Source organism: Dermacentor variabilis, chromosome 2 (genome assembly GCF_050947875.1).
Source record: "Dermacentor variabilis isolate Ectoservices chromosome 2, ASM5094787v1, whole genome shotgun sequence".
In the NCBI taxonomy this organism is placed as follows: domain Eukaryota; kingdom Metazoa; phylum Arthropoda; class Arachnida; order Ixodida; family Ixodidae; genus Dermacentor; species Dermacentor variabilis.
In genome coordinates, this window is record NC_134569.1 from 193,361,336 (window position 1) to 193,378,099 (window position 16,764).

Consider the following 16,764-nt stretch of genomic DNA (forward strand, 5'->3'; position numbering starts at 1 on the left):
CCCCATGCTGTGTGCGGGGCATTAAAATCCCCATTATTAAGAGCTTATGGCCTTTAGATAGTTTTCTGGCTTGCGTGATGAAGTTGGCAAAGTCCGATAACGGATCCTTGGGTGGACTATTTAAGCATAGGGCGTAGAGTCTTTGATGTGTCTTCTTCTCAGGTTGCACTTCCACTAGGGTGTGTTCCACGGTTTTTCCCTGGATTGTGTGATCTTGCGTGGTGAGATTCTTCTTCGTCAAGATGGCTGTTCTCTGTGATCTGGTGTGTGTGACATATCCCCGTATGCGCAGATTAGTGTGATAGGTTTCTTGGATAGCGATGATATCTAGTTGTTCCATTTTGGTCAGTTCCAGGAGGTTTCTTCTTTTGGTTCGGATAGAGCGACAGTTCCATTGCCACAGCTTCATTGGGAGTTGTGGTAATTTCTTCTTGGTATTACTCGCCATCTTGTTCGATGTCATTGTTTTCACCCCGGGCCATGGATTCCGGTCTCGCTGCATTGTGGATGTCTTTACGTGCTTTCTTGCGAGCCGTGTCGGTGTTGTTGAGTTGCTTTTCTACTGCGGCTTTCGTTACGTGGTTCTGCTTCGCATAGGAATGAAGTCGCTGAGGTCTTGGAGGGTAGCATGGATAGCGGACAGCTGAGCAGTGTTGTGTTGCTTAAGCTGTTGTGTTATCTCCTTTGCAAAAGTGGTCATGGACTCCTGTATGTGCTTCCGCACCTCCATTCTTACAATTTCCTTGATTCGCTCTTTTGTAAGGGGTGGTGGGATGTTTGGCATTGCTTGAGTGTTTCGAGGCTTGATTGGCGTGGTTTGGTTCTTTGCACCTTTGTATGAGCATGTCAGTGAGGTCTTCCTGATTTTGTAGCTGTGCTCGAAGATTTCATTCGGTTTTCATGGGTTCTTGAGTTCGTGTGTTTCCTCCTGCCCCGTCTGCATACGTGACTAGCTTTTGTGGGTTGCGTGAACGGGATCCAGACCATGATCGTGACCCGGGTCCTTCGTTTGCCTGACCGCCTGTTGATTTGGAGTAACTTGTGGATCTGCGTGGACCTGTGTAGTGAGTTACTGCTTGATAAGGATAGTGCCGGGAAGCCTGAGTCTGCATTTGAGTTCCATCTGCATTGTTGCTCTTGGATCTTGTTTTCCCACTGTAGTCTGATCTTGTACGGTAGTGGATTTGGTTTCAGTTTATGTCGGCATTCCTTTCCTCATGCTGTCTCACGTGGTTGCCGACAGATCTTATAACTGTGTTGCAAGTCATGGTCTTCCGGTTGATTTTCCATCCTGCGTATGTAGCAGAAGTTCATAAGGGGTTTCGGGCAGACATCTTGCAGGTGCCGTAGTGCTCCGCAGGTTCTGCAGTATTGCATGGATTTCCTGGGTGGTTTGAAGCGGTAGTTACAGCATATATATATATGATGTTGTATGGGCCGTGCGGTCCCTCGAAGTAAATGAGTGCTGTTGACGATCTTCCCAGCATGCGTGCTGCGAGAACAGTGTATCTGCGGATGCTCGTAGCCCTTGAAGTAGTCCTTCGCTAGTGCCGGGCGGGATGTTGTAGATTACGCCTTTGCTGAAGCCCTCTGATGTCCTGGCATGTGCTTTAACTTCGTAAATGAACCCTCCAAGCTGGATGCTGGTGATCTTGAGGAGCATTTCGTAGGCGATGTCCTTGTTTGGAGTACTTGCGATTATTATATTCTCGATATGTTTCACTTGAATCCAGATGTTGTCATAGAAGTCTTTTTGGGACAACTTGCTATCTCGGTCGATGGCATGTGTCACTGCCAACAATGTCCATTTGGAGAGTTGTAATCCCGCCTTAGGCCTGTAGATGATCTTCGTGTCGTCTACTGGCAAAGGCGGAACCTCGGTTTTTTATAATGTGGCATGTTTCTCGCAATACGTATTGTTCCTCCGGCTTGCTGCGTTCGCAGTTAGTCTGCTATCTCGGCTGTGGGTGTTATGTGCCTGAGTCTTCTTGCCTCTCCTCTCCCATGTGTGCCATTTTTCCTGGATGTTTATCGCCTTTCCGCTGCTCTCTACATTGGGCCCTTTCTTTCAACAAAGCTTTTTTGCACCGATTCTGCCATTTTGTGCGTCAACCGGATCGCCGTCTCAGCTTGCCAGTCTCGAGTGGCACCGGTCCTGTCGTTTGTGTCCTTCTTCTTGAGTCCTGGTCTTCTGCGCCTTGCCATTACTTATTCAAGCATGAACCAACTAGCCCAAGCAAGAGTTGTACTTATATGGCCTTAATCAACGTCTGCCTTCATGTGACGGCACTAGACAAATTTGACGATCATCGTTTGCCTCCTTCCTCTAGCGTCTTCCCTTCGAGAGTGCAAATTGCCTTCGAGTTATTGTTGATTCGTCATAAAATCATTTATAGATTCGCATAGTGCGCGTTCCAATGCCCCCCCGCCCCCTTCATACTGCCTAATTAAGCTGTTACACTATAAACAAGTTCGAAAGAAAGCATTGAGTAACATTTGCGAATGCGCTGCTTATGAAAAGCCATAAAACGAAGTTCACGTAGCACAAAGCAATCAAATGATTTGAACAGTAGCAAGTGTGACTGTTACACAACGTCGCAGAACTGTAACCGGCTCCCAAGGTGACTATCATTACTAGGTGGTGCACCCTGAAGTTTCGAGGGTATACAAAAACACAAATGGTATGATGAATAGTTTTTATCAATCAGCGGTACCTACCACAACGCTGATTTGTGCAGCTCAACTCATCGCGCAGTACCGTTGTCAAGGCGATATATTCGAGTTTCAATTACGTCTCCGATTTTAGACGAATCCTGTAAGAGCATCGTGCTAGCCGGTAGACCACAGCACAGAATTAAGAGCAGGTTGCCTTACATCAGACTTGTTTTTATGGATCTATATGATAATCATTAACCCTGGCTAGGATTTCATTTCGTGGCGTGCGAATGCTACACCTCAAGTCGCGAGAAGCGAACTGCCGCAACCAACGGTGTTTCCGGCTAAGTTTCATAATAGCAGTTTTCTTTCCTGGCGAAGGGTTGATGTAAACACTTATTTCCACTGCACAGTTCAATACTGTGGGATATGATATGTGCACTGAACTCAACCGAAATGTATAATTAAAAAGAGAACTGAAACAATCTTGATTGATACGGTCGGCAGCATGCCAACATGCTAAACGAAAATGAAATAGAAAAACAAGTTCTAAAGCCGTTAACAAGAATACACAAATTTTGATTTTTGCAACGTGGCTAATCTTCAAAGTGTATAATGCACACTGGCAAAGAAAAACTGAGCCTTTTCTTCCGTCCCGCTTTATATGTGGTGATGTATTATGGGTTCTGCAGCATCGAGCCTTTTTTCTCTATTATTTTTATTTTAGTAGTGCTTAAATGTTTTCCCTGGATGCCGCAGGTTGTTGCCTGTGCCAAGAGGTAAAATGCGCCGGTGTCCTACGGAAAAGCAGCGCAGTGTGTGCTTCTTGAAAACGCACAAGTGCGCCAGCTCGTCTGTGCAGAACATGCTGATGCGCTACGGCGAGAGCCATGGCCTCCGCTTCGTGCTTCCAAAGAGCGCGAACTACCTTGGTCATCCGCACCTCTTCAACCGTTCGATGGCGGTAGGCAGGCCGCCGTTCGACATGCTCGTGCACCACGCGAGATTCCACGAGACGGAGATGCGCGCTGTGCTGGGACAGCGGCCGCTCTTTGTCACCATCGTACGGGAACCTGCTGCGCTATTCGAGTCTCTGTACTCCTACTATGATCTAAAGGTGCGTTCCAAAACAGATGGAAAGAATTCACAGAATATGACTCCATCATGTTCGAACAAAAAGGTAAACGGTTTCGATGAAAAGTGTAGGTTGCGCACGAAATTAGAATGCGTTCGTTTCACGTGCACTAACAACTTGTTAGCACAGACAAATACGTAAACTCAAGAAACATTCACTGTCCACAAAGACTAAAAAAATGACCATCTTATTAACTTGGTGGTATAGGACAAGAGGACACATAATGCCTAAAATGAACTTTTTTTAGAACTTCAGATGTAATCATAGAACTGCATTTGAATTATTCCCTGCAAATAAACTATTATTCATTATTCTGCAGAATTATTGCAGAATAATGAGGATAAATAAGGTTGGGAAACTGGAGAAAAGAAGGAAAGGTAGAAGAAGGAGTGAAATATGAAAATAAAAATGTAGTGCAGCCGTCAACAGCACCAGGTTCCTTCAATACTTTACTTTGTGAAAAGTAATGAAGAATACCGGTGGCACTTAGCTGCAAAGGAATCCCAGGTGGGTTTTCCACAGTAAAAAAGGGGCCGTGGACGCGCTCGGAGGCCTGGCATGATATCGTCACATTCCTGTGACTGTGATGGATACAGTAGCGACAACTGTTGATCACCTAACTGATTCTTACTTGGACGAACTTGCGTCCAGCAGAACAAGGAACACTCAGGTACAACGAGAGCTGGGAGCAAAGTCGGCGACCGTTGGAAATATCATCAGCGGGTCAAGGTGTGCTTTTATGCAATACTCGCCGAAGGTTCGAGCGGAATAGCTGGTGCAGGCATGCCTTCCATAAATTACTGGAGGACTTGCGTCGCGCATACAGTCAGATTACACAACGTTCAGTTACAACAGACACAACAGATAGAATCAACGATAGCCATCGAGTAAGTTCCGAATAATGCAGTCGCGTCAAGCGCTGATAGATAAATTTAATTTGTTGGCGAGTGGAATGCAGTCCCCGAGAAACATCTAAATGAGTGCACGCCTCAATGCCTCCTCTTGGTAAAGCATCCTGCCGAAGCTACAAGCAAGAGAACAAGAAACGAAAGCACATGTAGTAAGAATAACAAAGACAGAAAGAATCGAACTGCCTGAGTTCTTCAGCGCCGGTAGAACGGCCTAAGGCGCACGATGTGGGCTAGTTCAGGCCGTGAGGGGCGCCACTTTGATAGAAAAGTGTTGTTTGGCACGACCTCAGTCGGGTGCGCCATTACGTCGGATGATATTGTTACGTAGGAATACGGCGACGAAAAGCGATATAGAAGTATATTTGCAAGGCAGTACACCGCACTCGGCCAAGAGGCAACAGCCCACGCTAGCCTCTAATCGTCGTCGTTGTCTCCACCCTTATCTCCTCTTTGACATCGCAAATACTCTTCCGTAGCACTATCCCCGGCGGCAAAAGCGCCGTCCCGGAGCGACTAAACGCCTGACTCGGAAGCAGTGTAGTAGGTCTTGAGCCTACTGGCGTGCACAACACCACTAGATGCCACAGTGGAGGACGAGGTTGAACGCACAGGAGCGATTTCGTACGTCACAGGCGTCACCTGGCGGAGCACGCTGTAGGGCGCGGTATATCGCGAAAGGAGCTTCTCTGAAAGTCCGACGTGACGAGAGGGCGACCACAGCAGCACGAGCGCACCAGGCGAAAACTGTACGTCGCGGTGGCGGGCGTTGTACTAACGCTGCTGAGTGGTTTGCGAGGCTGTCAGTCGAGTACGGGCAAGGTGGCGTGCATGGTCCGCGAGGGCGATGGCATCGCGCGCATACTCGCTTGTTGAGATCGCAGCAGGAGGAAGTGCTGTGTCTAGGGGTAAGGTCGGTTCGCGACCGCACAATAGATAAAATGGAGAAAATAAGGTGGTGTCGTGCAGGGAAGAATTGTACGCAAATGTAACCTAAGGAAGGGCAATGTCCCAGTCCTGGTGGTCCTTCGAAACGTACTTGGACAGCATATCGGTAAGAGTATGGTTTAACAGCTCTGTCAGGCCATTGGTTTGAGGATGGTATGAGGCAGTCAGCTTGCGTTGAATAGAGCAGGAACCCACAATGTCGGCGATAACTTTCGAGAGGAAGTTACGACCACGGTCAGTAAGCAGCTGTCGCGGGGCGCCATGAACTAAGATACTGTCACGCAAGAGAAACTCCGCGACGTCAGTGGCGCAACTGGTAGGGAGAGCCCGCGTGATAGCTTATCGGGTGGCGTAATCAGTTGCGACGGCTACCCATTTGTTCCCAGAGGATAACGTGGGAAAGGGACCGAGGAGGTCTAATCCAACACAAAAGAACGGTTCCACAGGGACGGTGATCGGCTGGAGATGACCGGCAGGTAGCACCTGTGGTGTTTTTCGACGCTGGCAGGGATTACAGGCAGCAACATAGCGTCGGACGGAGCGAGCGAGACTGGGCTAATAGAAGCGGCGGCGGAGGCGGTCATACGTGCGGATTACCCCAGGATGTCCTGCACTGGGTGCGTCATGCATCTCAAAGGCACAGTGCGACGGAACAGTATTTGCGATGACAAAGACGCGAGCAGGGTGGAGACGACGACGAAAAGCTATATAGAAATAAATTGACTAGGCAATACGCCGCACTTGGCCAAGAAGCAGCAGCCCGCGCTAGCCTCTAATCGTCGTCGTCGTCTCCACCCTACTCGCCTCTATCACATTGCAAATACTGTTCCGTAGCAGTATTATATGGTCTACCATAGCATCGCAAAAATTTCTCCCTACATCAGCGTTGGTGTATTGGGGTCCAAACACAAACTCCACATCCAGACTGGTACTCCACGGACAGTCGTCAAATATCATAGTGCCGGCTGTCGGCCCTGTGCTTATTCTTGAAGGGGGGGGGCGACCTTGTTGGTCTTCTTTGGCGCGCTGGAGATGGGCATCGACGGCGACATCTTCTTCGACGAGGATGCGCGGCAGCATGACGTCTAGAGTCGTCGTCCGGTTTCATTTGCAAACCAGCTTGAATGGCGTGATCTGCATTGTTTCTTTAACTGCCGTGTTGTAAGCGGCGGCTACGTAAGCGACGGCGGTATTTCACGTCTTGTGCTCCATATCGACGTGTATTGTAACATGTGGGCGAGAGTTTCGTTCAGTTCTTCCGTAAACCATTTGCCTCCCGCCCCCTCCGTGTGGTAAGCAGTTGTCCTCATGTGGCTTTGCTGGCTGTATTGCAGAATGGCTCAGCTTAGCTGTGCTGCAGAGGTAATTCCTTCTCTTCCTGATGAGGAATAGAATGCCTCGATGTTGTAGTATTGGTTGCAATACCCTTCGGGAGGCCTCTTGTTTCAGCTAAGCGAGTAAGGTAGTCAGTCGCCACGGCGATCCACTTATTACGGGACGTTGACATCGGAAAAGGCCCAATTAAGTTCATTCCGATGTGTTGGAATTGTCGGCAATAAGGCTCGAATGGCTGCAGCAATCTCGCTGGCATTGTTGTCGTTGTCATGCGTCGCTGAGGCTTCGGACGTCTTGACGTAACGGGGGATGTTTGTGGTCAGGCGCGTCTAGTGATGCTTCTGAATCCTCGCAAGGGTACGGGAGAATTGAAGGTGCCCAGCAGTCGGATTATCATGAAGGGCATGTAGAACGTATGACCGTAGAGCTAAAGGAACAACCAGAAGGTAGCTGGCACGGACTGGCGAAATGCTCTTTGCAAAAACGCCGTTGTGCAAAGTAAACGAAGCGAGTCCACGCCGAAATATCCTAGGGACAAGGTCGGTCTTGCTTGCTAAGTACTCAACAAGGCTTCATAACGCCTGCTCTGCTCGTTGCTGTTCCGTGAAGTCGTCTGTAATTATTCTTCCAAAAATGGCATCGTCGTCTCGTTCAGCGTCAGGTCAATAGGGGTGGGAAACATGCAGTCGGCATCAGAATGCTTCCATCCGAACTTCATGACCACGGTAATGACATATTTCTGGAGCCTGAGACGCCATAGTGCTAGGTGCAGGCTTCAAGATTTGCGTCCGGAGAAGCTGGGACGATGAGGAAGAGCGAAACTAATTCAAGAACCACAATGACAGACCACAATCACAGACAATTACTGCAGGCAAAAAACCCAGGGAACCGCCAATCTTCCGTGGCAATTGGTACGACGACGCAGGAAGCGGTCTCTATACATTCGAAAGGGTTTTAAGCTTGAACAACTAGAACTCTGAGGACAAGTTTCGTCATGTGTACTTCTCCTTGGAGGGCGCCGCAAATATTTGCTTTCAGATGCCGCAGACCACTCTAACATGACCTATTTAGAAGCAACTTCCTGACGACATTTACGAGCGTCGTTGGAAGAGAGATGGCCAACCTACTACTCGAAGTCAGAGTATAACTGCGCCATGAGAACGTCGCTATCTTCACGGAATAGATGACGCGTCTTTGTCGTCGCGCCAACGTGTTAATGTCCGAGGAGAAAACTTCCGCTTCCTTATGCGGGGCACAAAGCAAGAACTGTTCGTCGGACTGATCCGAAACCCGTCCATGACCATAGCAGAATTTTTGGCAGAGGCGAGGAATATTGAGAAGACTGGAAATACGGTCTAGGCAATATATTCAGGAAATGCTCACGCAGCAGCGCCAAATCTAAGTACTGCGCAACATGTCCCTTTCCTTGTATGCTCAGATAGCCCGGATCAGTGACATGGTCAAGCAATAACTTCAACGGTTACTGTAAGTTTCTTAAGTGCAGGCGGAATCGCCGCATCCCGCGCTCGAAGTGATGACCGACATCTTCATCGGCCGCCATCAAAGGCCTCCGCGCCAGCGCTAGCATTCCTGAAAGGCCTGAGTTTCGCCGTCCGCCAACGCTGCCGCGAACGCCAGCTCGCCCACCCATCGCCCAGCGCAGTTACCCAGAACATCCACCATATGTCACATTGTAGCGACGGTGAATAACACAGTAGTGACAACCATGCGTCACGTAATTAACTCGTTATTGTGCGAACTTGTGCCCAGTAACACAAGCAAAGCTCAGGCCAAAGTCAAAGCAAAGTCGGCAATCTTCGGATCAAGCGCGTTGGCTCTTAGACATTACTGGTCGAAGATTTCAGCATAACTGCTTGTGACCACGTCCCTTCCAGAAAGTGAGGTAGTTGTGAGATAGAGGGTTAATCGTGAGATAAACTATTTGAAGCGTAGGATTAAAAGGCTTAGGAAAAATAACAAAACTCATCTACCCGAGTTTGGTGAACTTAAATAAGAGCTCTCCAGGAGGTTGAATGCAGCCAGGCAAAACTTTTTCAATAATAAACTTGCTGATTTCGTTAAATCTTAGCCGAAAAAACTCTGGCGCTATTTAGCTGAAAGAAATGAAGGGATAGACAAAATAAAAGTCAATAATGATAACAGAACAGAACCCAGGGTAATCTTTTATACCTTGAATAATTATTATCAGTCAGATTTCACGGAGACCAATAACAATTTGCATACGGAGCGCTTTTCTGACTCAGGGTGTGATTTAATATTAACGCGTTAGGTAGTAATGACCATATTGCTTAATTTGAGCGATAAAAATTCTGTAGGGCCCGATGAAATTCCCGATGCATTTATTAGACGTTACGTTAAGCAGCTATCACAGCCATTAGCTAAACTTTTTAGTCAGCCTATTTCTACTGGTAAGGTTCCGGCTGTTTGGCTTAAAGCTAGGGTTGTTCCTATACATAAAAAAGGCGATCGGTTACTGGTTTCTTACTGCAGGCCAGTTTCTATTACCTGTTCCTGGTAAACTGCTTGAACATGTGGTCGTTAACTATATAAACAAATTTTCAACACATAAGAAAGTTCTGATGCGCCATGTTTCCGTAAAGGGTTATCCATAATCACTCTGCAAATCATAACTCTGCACAATTTTTCGAGTGTTTTTGGATTTAGCAGGAAAGGTTGACGTACTGTTTTTCGACTTCTGCTAGGCATTCGATGAAGTGCCTCATGGAAAGTTGACAAACTGCAGCAAACAGGGCTTCCAGGGTAAATTATTCAGTGGATAACTGCTTACCTCTGTAATCGTGCACAGTTCGTTGCGATAAAATACGTGAGTACACAATGCTGCATGTCTGTTCTGGTGTTGCCCATGGAAGTGTCCTGGGACCGCTATTATTTATGTGAGTGACTTGGTCGATGTCGTGCCCCAGGAGGTAAGCATTAGATTATTGGCGGATGATAGTATTTTGTTCGAAAAATATCCTCTAATGCCAATCAGAATGTATTAGAGACAATTCTTATGTGCATTGATAATTGGTGTAGAAAGTGGAATATGGCGCCATATAACGTAAAATTACTTTAACATGTATATATTCCAATCACCTGTCGTTAAATTATCGGGTTTTAGGGGCCAAAACCACTCACTGATTATGAGGCACAATCACCTGTCGTCAAATTTGCGTAACCGCCCACGGTCACCTGCAGGGTCGTCTGAATAAACCAATCAAATGCTCTCCTTATTCATGGGAGGTCACTCATGTTTGCTTGAAAAACGAATAACATTGCCTGCTCTGAGCCGCTTGTCTTGTCTAATTGGCTCACAAGATACGAGGAGCATGCTCAAGTGGAGAGGGATTCGATGAGGCCGAGCCACTGCACTGAACATAGATAACCGGATGAAGACGGTGGTGCCGGCGTCTGCGATTGGTCCGCTTTCTCTTACTTAGCTTGCGGTGGTTTGTCAACAATCGCGGCGGCATGCAACGGAAGCTTAAGAATGACGCTAATACGGATCCTCAGCAAAGAAGAGTTGCAGAACGAGGTCGTAAACGTGCCGAAAGTTCTCGAAAACGCTACACGGCCACGCATAAGGATTTATTACACACAAATAAACCCATGCTGTCCGGTAGGGGTGAGTAGTCAGTGCTCGAGCGATCAGCGGCAGCCATCTTTCTGTTCTTTCGGAACGGGGCAACCTGGAGCTATTCAAAAGAAAATTTCAGTTTTCTTATTACGAATCATATTAACGAATATATAATAATAATATAACGAATCATATTAACGAATCTTTAACGCGTACGCGTCACTTTGACGCGGTAATTATTGAGATTTTGGGACTTGCGTGAGAGGCAGGTGCAATGGCTGCAGCCCGAAAGCTTTTGACCAATAGCCGAAGGCTAATGCCAAAAAGGCGTCAAATCAAAAATAATTTTTTTTGTTTGGTCAAATTACGCATAATCAGTGTGTACACGTCATATCAGATGGCGAACTATCGCAGTGTTCGTGACGTCGCGTGAGAGATAGGGGAAGTGGGGGTGGTGCAATAAACGTTTTTGACCAGTTGCGGAGGGCTGATTGCAGAATTGGAATAGAATAGAAAAGTTTGGAATAGGGGCGCTATAACGTAAAACAATACCAAACTTTTCTATTCCAATTCTGCTATCAGCCCTCCGCGATTGGTCAAAAACTTTTTTCGACCACATCCCAATTCACCTGTCTGTCAGGAGACGTCACGAAAACCGCATTACCTCCCAATCTGATATCATGCGTACAGTCTGATTATGCATGATTTGACAGAAAAAACAAAAAACAGTTATTTCTTACTCGACCCCTTTTCGCCATTAGCCCTCGGCTATTGGTAAAAAGTTATCGGGCTGCACCCACTTCACCTGCCTGTCACCCGACGTCACAAAGCCGCAAAAACTCACCACGTCAAAGTCAAGTGTACGCGATAAAGATGCAATAGTATGCAGAACAAAACTGACTTTTTTTTTGAATAGCCGCAGGCTGCCCCGTTCCGAAAGGAATAAATGGTGGCTGTCGCCGATCGCTGAGACGCTGGCTACTCGCACCTGCCGGAGAGCATGGGTGTATTTGCGTATAATAAATCTTCTTGCGTGACAGTGTAACGTTTTCAAGCACTTTTGGCTCGTTCACTACCTCATTCTGCCAACTCTTCTTTCCTGAGGGTCAGTTTTAGCGTCATTCTTAAGCTTCCGTTGCATGCCGCCTTGATTTTCGACCAGCTACCACAAGCTAAGTAAGGCAAAGCCGGCCAATCGCAGACGCCGGCACCACGCTCTTCATCCGGTTATTGATTTTCAGTGCACTGGCTCTGCCCCAGTGAATCCCTCTCCACTTCAGCGTTCTCCACGCCTCTTGTCAGCCAATTAGATACGACAAGCCGCTCAGTGTAGGCAATGCTATTCATTTTTCAAGCAAACAAAAGTGACCTGCTATGAACGAGGAGAGCGTTTGATTGGTCTGGTCCGACAACCCTGCGGGGGACCGCCCGGTGCTTGCGTCGGTGTTTACGCAAATTTGACGTCAGGAAATTGGAATAGAAACACATTGGAATAGTTTTACGTTATAGGGCCCTAGTTTTACGTTATAGCGTCCCATGATGCTGAATTCTAAAAAAAACTGTTCTGGTACGCATTACGGCGAAGAAACCTGCCGTAATTTATCCCTGCATCATTCGCGATAGTCTACAGATAAAAGTCGATAAATATACATACTTAGGCATTACCCTCAGTAGCAACCTTACTTTGACACCACACATAACATATATTTTCACTAAAGCGCTTCGCAATATATGGTTTTTAAAAGAAAGTTAAGAAGTGCTCCCCCTAGCATCAAAGTTTCGACTTACAAAGTTTTCATTCCGTCTAAACTTGAATATGCTGCAGTCACATCGGATCCTCTTACAAAAAAGATATTATGCCTCCTGAAAAGGTACAACATTTGGAAATCAGATTTATTTTTTGCAAGTAGCGAAGACTCGACTAACCTAGTACAATAATGCAATTACATAATATTCATTTGTTAGAAACAAGAATGAGTCGTTGACGTTCTTCTACAAAATCATCGCGGGATAAAAACATTAAATGTACCATGTTGTGTCCAGCGATGCACTATTAGCATAACCCGTAGTAAACGTAATCAATCATTGGCACCCATGTTTGCACGAACTACCGCTCACAAACACAGTTATTTTCCTATAACAGTTGAAGACTGGAACTCACTGCATCGGGAGATTTTCGCAGCTGCGAATTTAGCTACAACACCTGAAAATTACCTCTTTGGTGTTTAGTGTTAAAATGTATTGTACTCTTGTGGTCGTTGCTTCACAGGCATGCTGTTCTTTTTAGCGTATTGATGAGTGTTTAAAGCAACGAATTCATGTTTTCTTGTTCTTGCTGTTACGATTGCCTTTATGTTTCATTTGCCCCTCCGGCTTGGACCAAAATGTTCGCCCGCAATATATTTAAATAATTAAAAATAAAATATAATAAACGTTCTACATAATTCGCGCCGCATACAATCAGATCAAACAAGGTTCGTTGACAACAGATAGGATCAACGACAACCTTCGCATAGGTTTCAAACAATGCCGGCGCATAGTGCGCTGAGCAATAGCTTTAAGCTATTAGTGGGTGAAATGCGGTCCCCGAGAAAAGGTAAATAAGTACGTGTGTCAATATTCACGAACGATGTTGCATTGCTCTTTGCCGGTGTTCGGATTGAGCGGTACACCAGTGCCAGTAGTATGAAAAGGAGGCGAGCAAAGCAGAGGGCCAATGGCGTAAAGCTCAACACCGCTTGCACGCCCACTTCTGAATACCTGTCTTTCGGTTCCCCGAACCCATATCAACTTTCTGAACTTCTTGTCATCGTACCTTTTTGGATTTATTCATATATTTTGAATACTGCTGGTATCAATTGAGAACATAATAACTGGGGCTGCAATATTAAAGAAAGGCAGTAACCTGAGACAAAGAGCGTGCCATCATATCAAATCAAGTCTACTTCAAGGGAAGCTGAAGAGTCCGTCGAATTCAATAAGACGCTCATATACGGATGCGGGAACCTTATAAACCATGCAGGCAAAATTTTGGGGGTTTTTCTCCCTTACAAGCGACGTAATCGTCGGTTAAAATTGCGCTGTAGCTCGCCCTCCGCCGAGCGCTGCGCGTTGCTGCTGACACTGACGATGCGAGCGGAGACCGGAAACCGCGGCGTAGTGACGTCAGCACTGGTGTCCCGTTCCTTCGCAGTCTCCCCGACCGTGCCTGACCGGACTTATTTCTCGTGCGTGCCGCCCTAATCTGCTTCGCTCGACCCTTCATTCCTTCGTTTGTGCGTATGTAGAGTGGTAGTTGACGTGCGCAGCATCAAATGAACTTGTAGGCCGTTCATGCCGGCATTCTGTACAGCCTACGGTATCACGAACACCAGCGACCGCGACGATGTTCCTATGTGCCATTAGTTCCCGCAGGCCAAGAAGCTTTTAGCTAAGTGGAAGGCTGCTGCGAAGCGAAAGAACTTCAAGCGCGCAAGAACAACAGTACTGCGCTCTAACCACTTCCGTGACGACGATTACTACCAGAGTTTATCAATAATGCGTTCTTTGGGTTCTCCTTCATGTTAGCACGCTGAACGGAAGGTGCACGCTTATCTCCCACGCTTGACGCAGGTTTCATCGCCAAGTGCATCGAATTTTATATTCGCACGTGTGTTGTGAAACATCCTGCATGCCGCTACCATAGCGCAGTGCAATTGTAAGGTTTGCATGTGTTGGAAAGGCGGCACGCGCCAGGACGCTGCGCTCTCCCTTCTCTCGCGCACATAGAGAAACTGGTCATCTCACGTAGGCGACAGAATTCTCCGGTTACGAGTAGCGTGCGGATGCCGCGCCGATGAAGGTTCTATACTACACGTGCTAGAACAGCCGGTAAGCCTTTCCCGTGTTTAAACCGTCTGTGTACATTGCCGACAGCTTTGGGGCAGCGCACAAATGCCGAAGATCGCGTCACCGCTTACGTTCTACGAGGAGGCATGCAGGAACATAACAGTACAGTTGTTTGCCCGCAAACGTACTCACTGGATCGCTGAGTGTAGCTTTGAAAAAAAGAACATACTCGCCAAAGAACATTTCCAACACAAGGAGATGGTAACACTTCGCCCTCGTACGCGTGGAAAGCACTGCTGGCACCAGCATTTTTTGCGTCTTGGAGAGGCCGGCTATTCGCAATTTGCTCGTACATGTAGGGAGTAAAGTATAAACCCAATACAAGTGATCTTGCACGCTACAGCGACAGTGACAAGAGAGGCGATGGCTGTCGCGTTCACTCGTCGCCTACAAGCCGAACTCCACGCGAGCGAAGGCTTTGAGCAGCAATTTCCCTTTATGAGGGCAGCAATATACGCGCCGAATCTAGCGTGACGCATACTTTGCCAATTTCAGTTGATGTATTCTACTGTACAAAGGAGCACAAAATACTTTTGAAGGTCTTGCACTAGGTTCTTATTCTTGCACGTCATAAATTCAATAGTTTGCTCGTTCCGTGCGACGAACAGTAGTATTTGAGTAATGTAAATCCAGTTCCATATTTGCACTATTGGCTAGTCGCTCATACTACTTCCGGACGACGAGCGAAGAGTTAAAGATTTCTAGAAACGAGTGATCGTGTGACAACAACGAGCTATCTGTTAAAGCGACAGCCTGTTTTGTCGCTCGAAGCAGTCGCCCGTCGCCGTCGCGCGCAATATCGCTCTCGTAGGGTTTGGACCTAACGCCGAACTCTTTAGAAAAACGCAAGCTCTCCAAATTTTCCATGACCGTCTCAGCAAAACAGCACCAAACTACCCTGCACCGGGCTTCATGTGTAGCGGCAGCAGTCGTTCCGGACGAACACCATTGTTTACGTCATGAGGCGCCCGACCAATCACAGGCGGAAACGAGGCGCGCCAGCTGCCCCGAGTCTGCTGCTGCACTTTTCGTCGAAATAAAATGTGTTTGCGCTTTCTTTCATTCAATTTCAATGCGATATTCGAATTCAGAGGGTTGAAAACCATGACGTACTGCTCTTTACTCGCTTTTTCTGCAAAAGCTTTCGGCTGCCCTTTAACTAAAACGGTAAATAATGAAAAAAAAAACTCAATGTTATCAAGCTGACGTTTCCATTTCCTGTTCAAGAACTCTATCACGAACTTTCTTTAATCTTTCAAACTTTTTATGGAAAGAACCATGTGTCAACAGATTGTGCACGCATAGCGATCAGCGTTGTACGTGCTCAAATATGCACATGAGTACCAGCGATTGTACTGGAATGTACAGGCGCCATCAAACTTAAACTAACACTAGAGACACTTGGGTAGCATTTGCGTTTTTCGTTTCTTACCTTTTATTTTTTTTTTTTGAGGTGTACGAAATTTTGCAATATCGTCTGCGGCAGATAGCACAATTCTAATCTTTGATTTAAATTACTCGATTAGCCGATCAATATTTCTACGAGAAATGAAAATATATCATCGATGAATTAAGAAATTTAGGTTAATGAACATTTTCATTATTTACCTAATGGCACATATTCATTTCTAAGTATCGTAGCTAGTTAGTATGGAAGGCATATCGATGTTGGAACGAATTGTGATAGTGGCACCGGTTTCGGGATATACGCCGTCACACGTGCGCCAAGAATGCACTCTTGTGCCACTTAGTGTTTTTAGAAAATTCTATTTTGTGCATTCCAGCACGAAAGTAACTCAAACGCCAATATATTTCGTTGGACACGTTCAAAATTAATATCTCAAAACTAGTACAGTCCTGAGAATCATTTCCCGATGAACATGCGTCGCATGCTTACTAGCTGACATTCTTGTGTTGAATTATGTGCGTTAAAGCAAATATATGAAAAAATACTTAGCTTAATTATGTTAAATATTCAATTAGGCGTTCTGACTTCTCGTGCAAGTAAGGGCAGGCTCAGCGAGTAAATTACAGCAAGTTTCGAATTGTGCTATTTGCCACAGCCAATTCTTGAAAATTTGATGCAGCTATAAAAGATAACCTCTATCGTGGCCTTAGTTTCGCGATCGTGAAGTGCAAGGAGCGATTATGAGAAGCACTGGAAGGAAGAAGCGAGTCTGACTAGATATCTGCTGCACTCTCTGCAAGAGACGCAAAGCATTGCCTCAGGCATGTTAGGTTAGGCATGTTAGGCATGCATGGCACCGACTCCAGTGATACATTCAGTCACAATAAAT

General features: G+C 46.4%; 1 protein-coding gene across 1 annotated transcript in view; it reads left to right on the forward strand.

The window, feature by feature from the left end:
* LOC142573016 (galactosylceramide sulfotransferase-like) overlaps nucleotides 1-16,764 on the forward strand; it is a 141,014-nt gene that overhangs the window by 66,928 nt on the left and 57,322 nt on the right. The window contains exon 4 of the mRNA XM_075682509.1: nucleotides 3,415-3,772. Within this exon, the coding sequence (XP_075538624.1) occupies nucleotides 3,415-3,772 (358 nt within the window). The remainder of the gene's footprint in view (nucleotides 1-3,414; nucleotides 3,773-16,764) is intronic.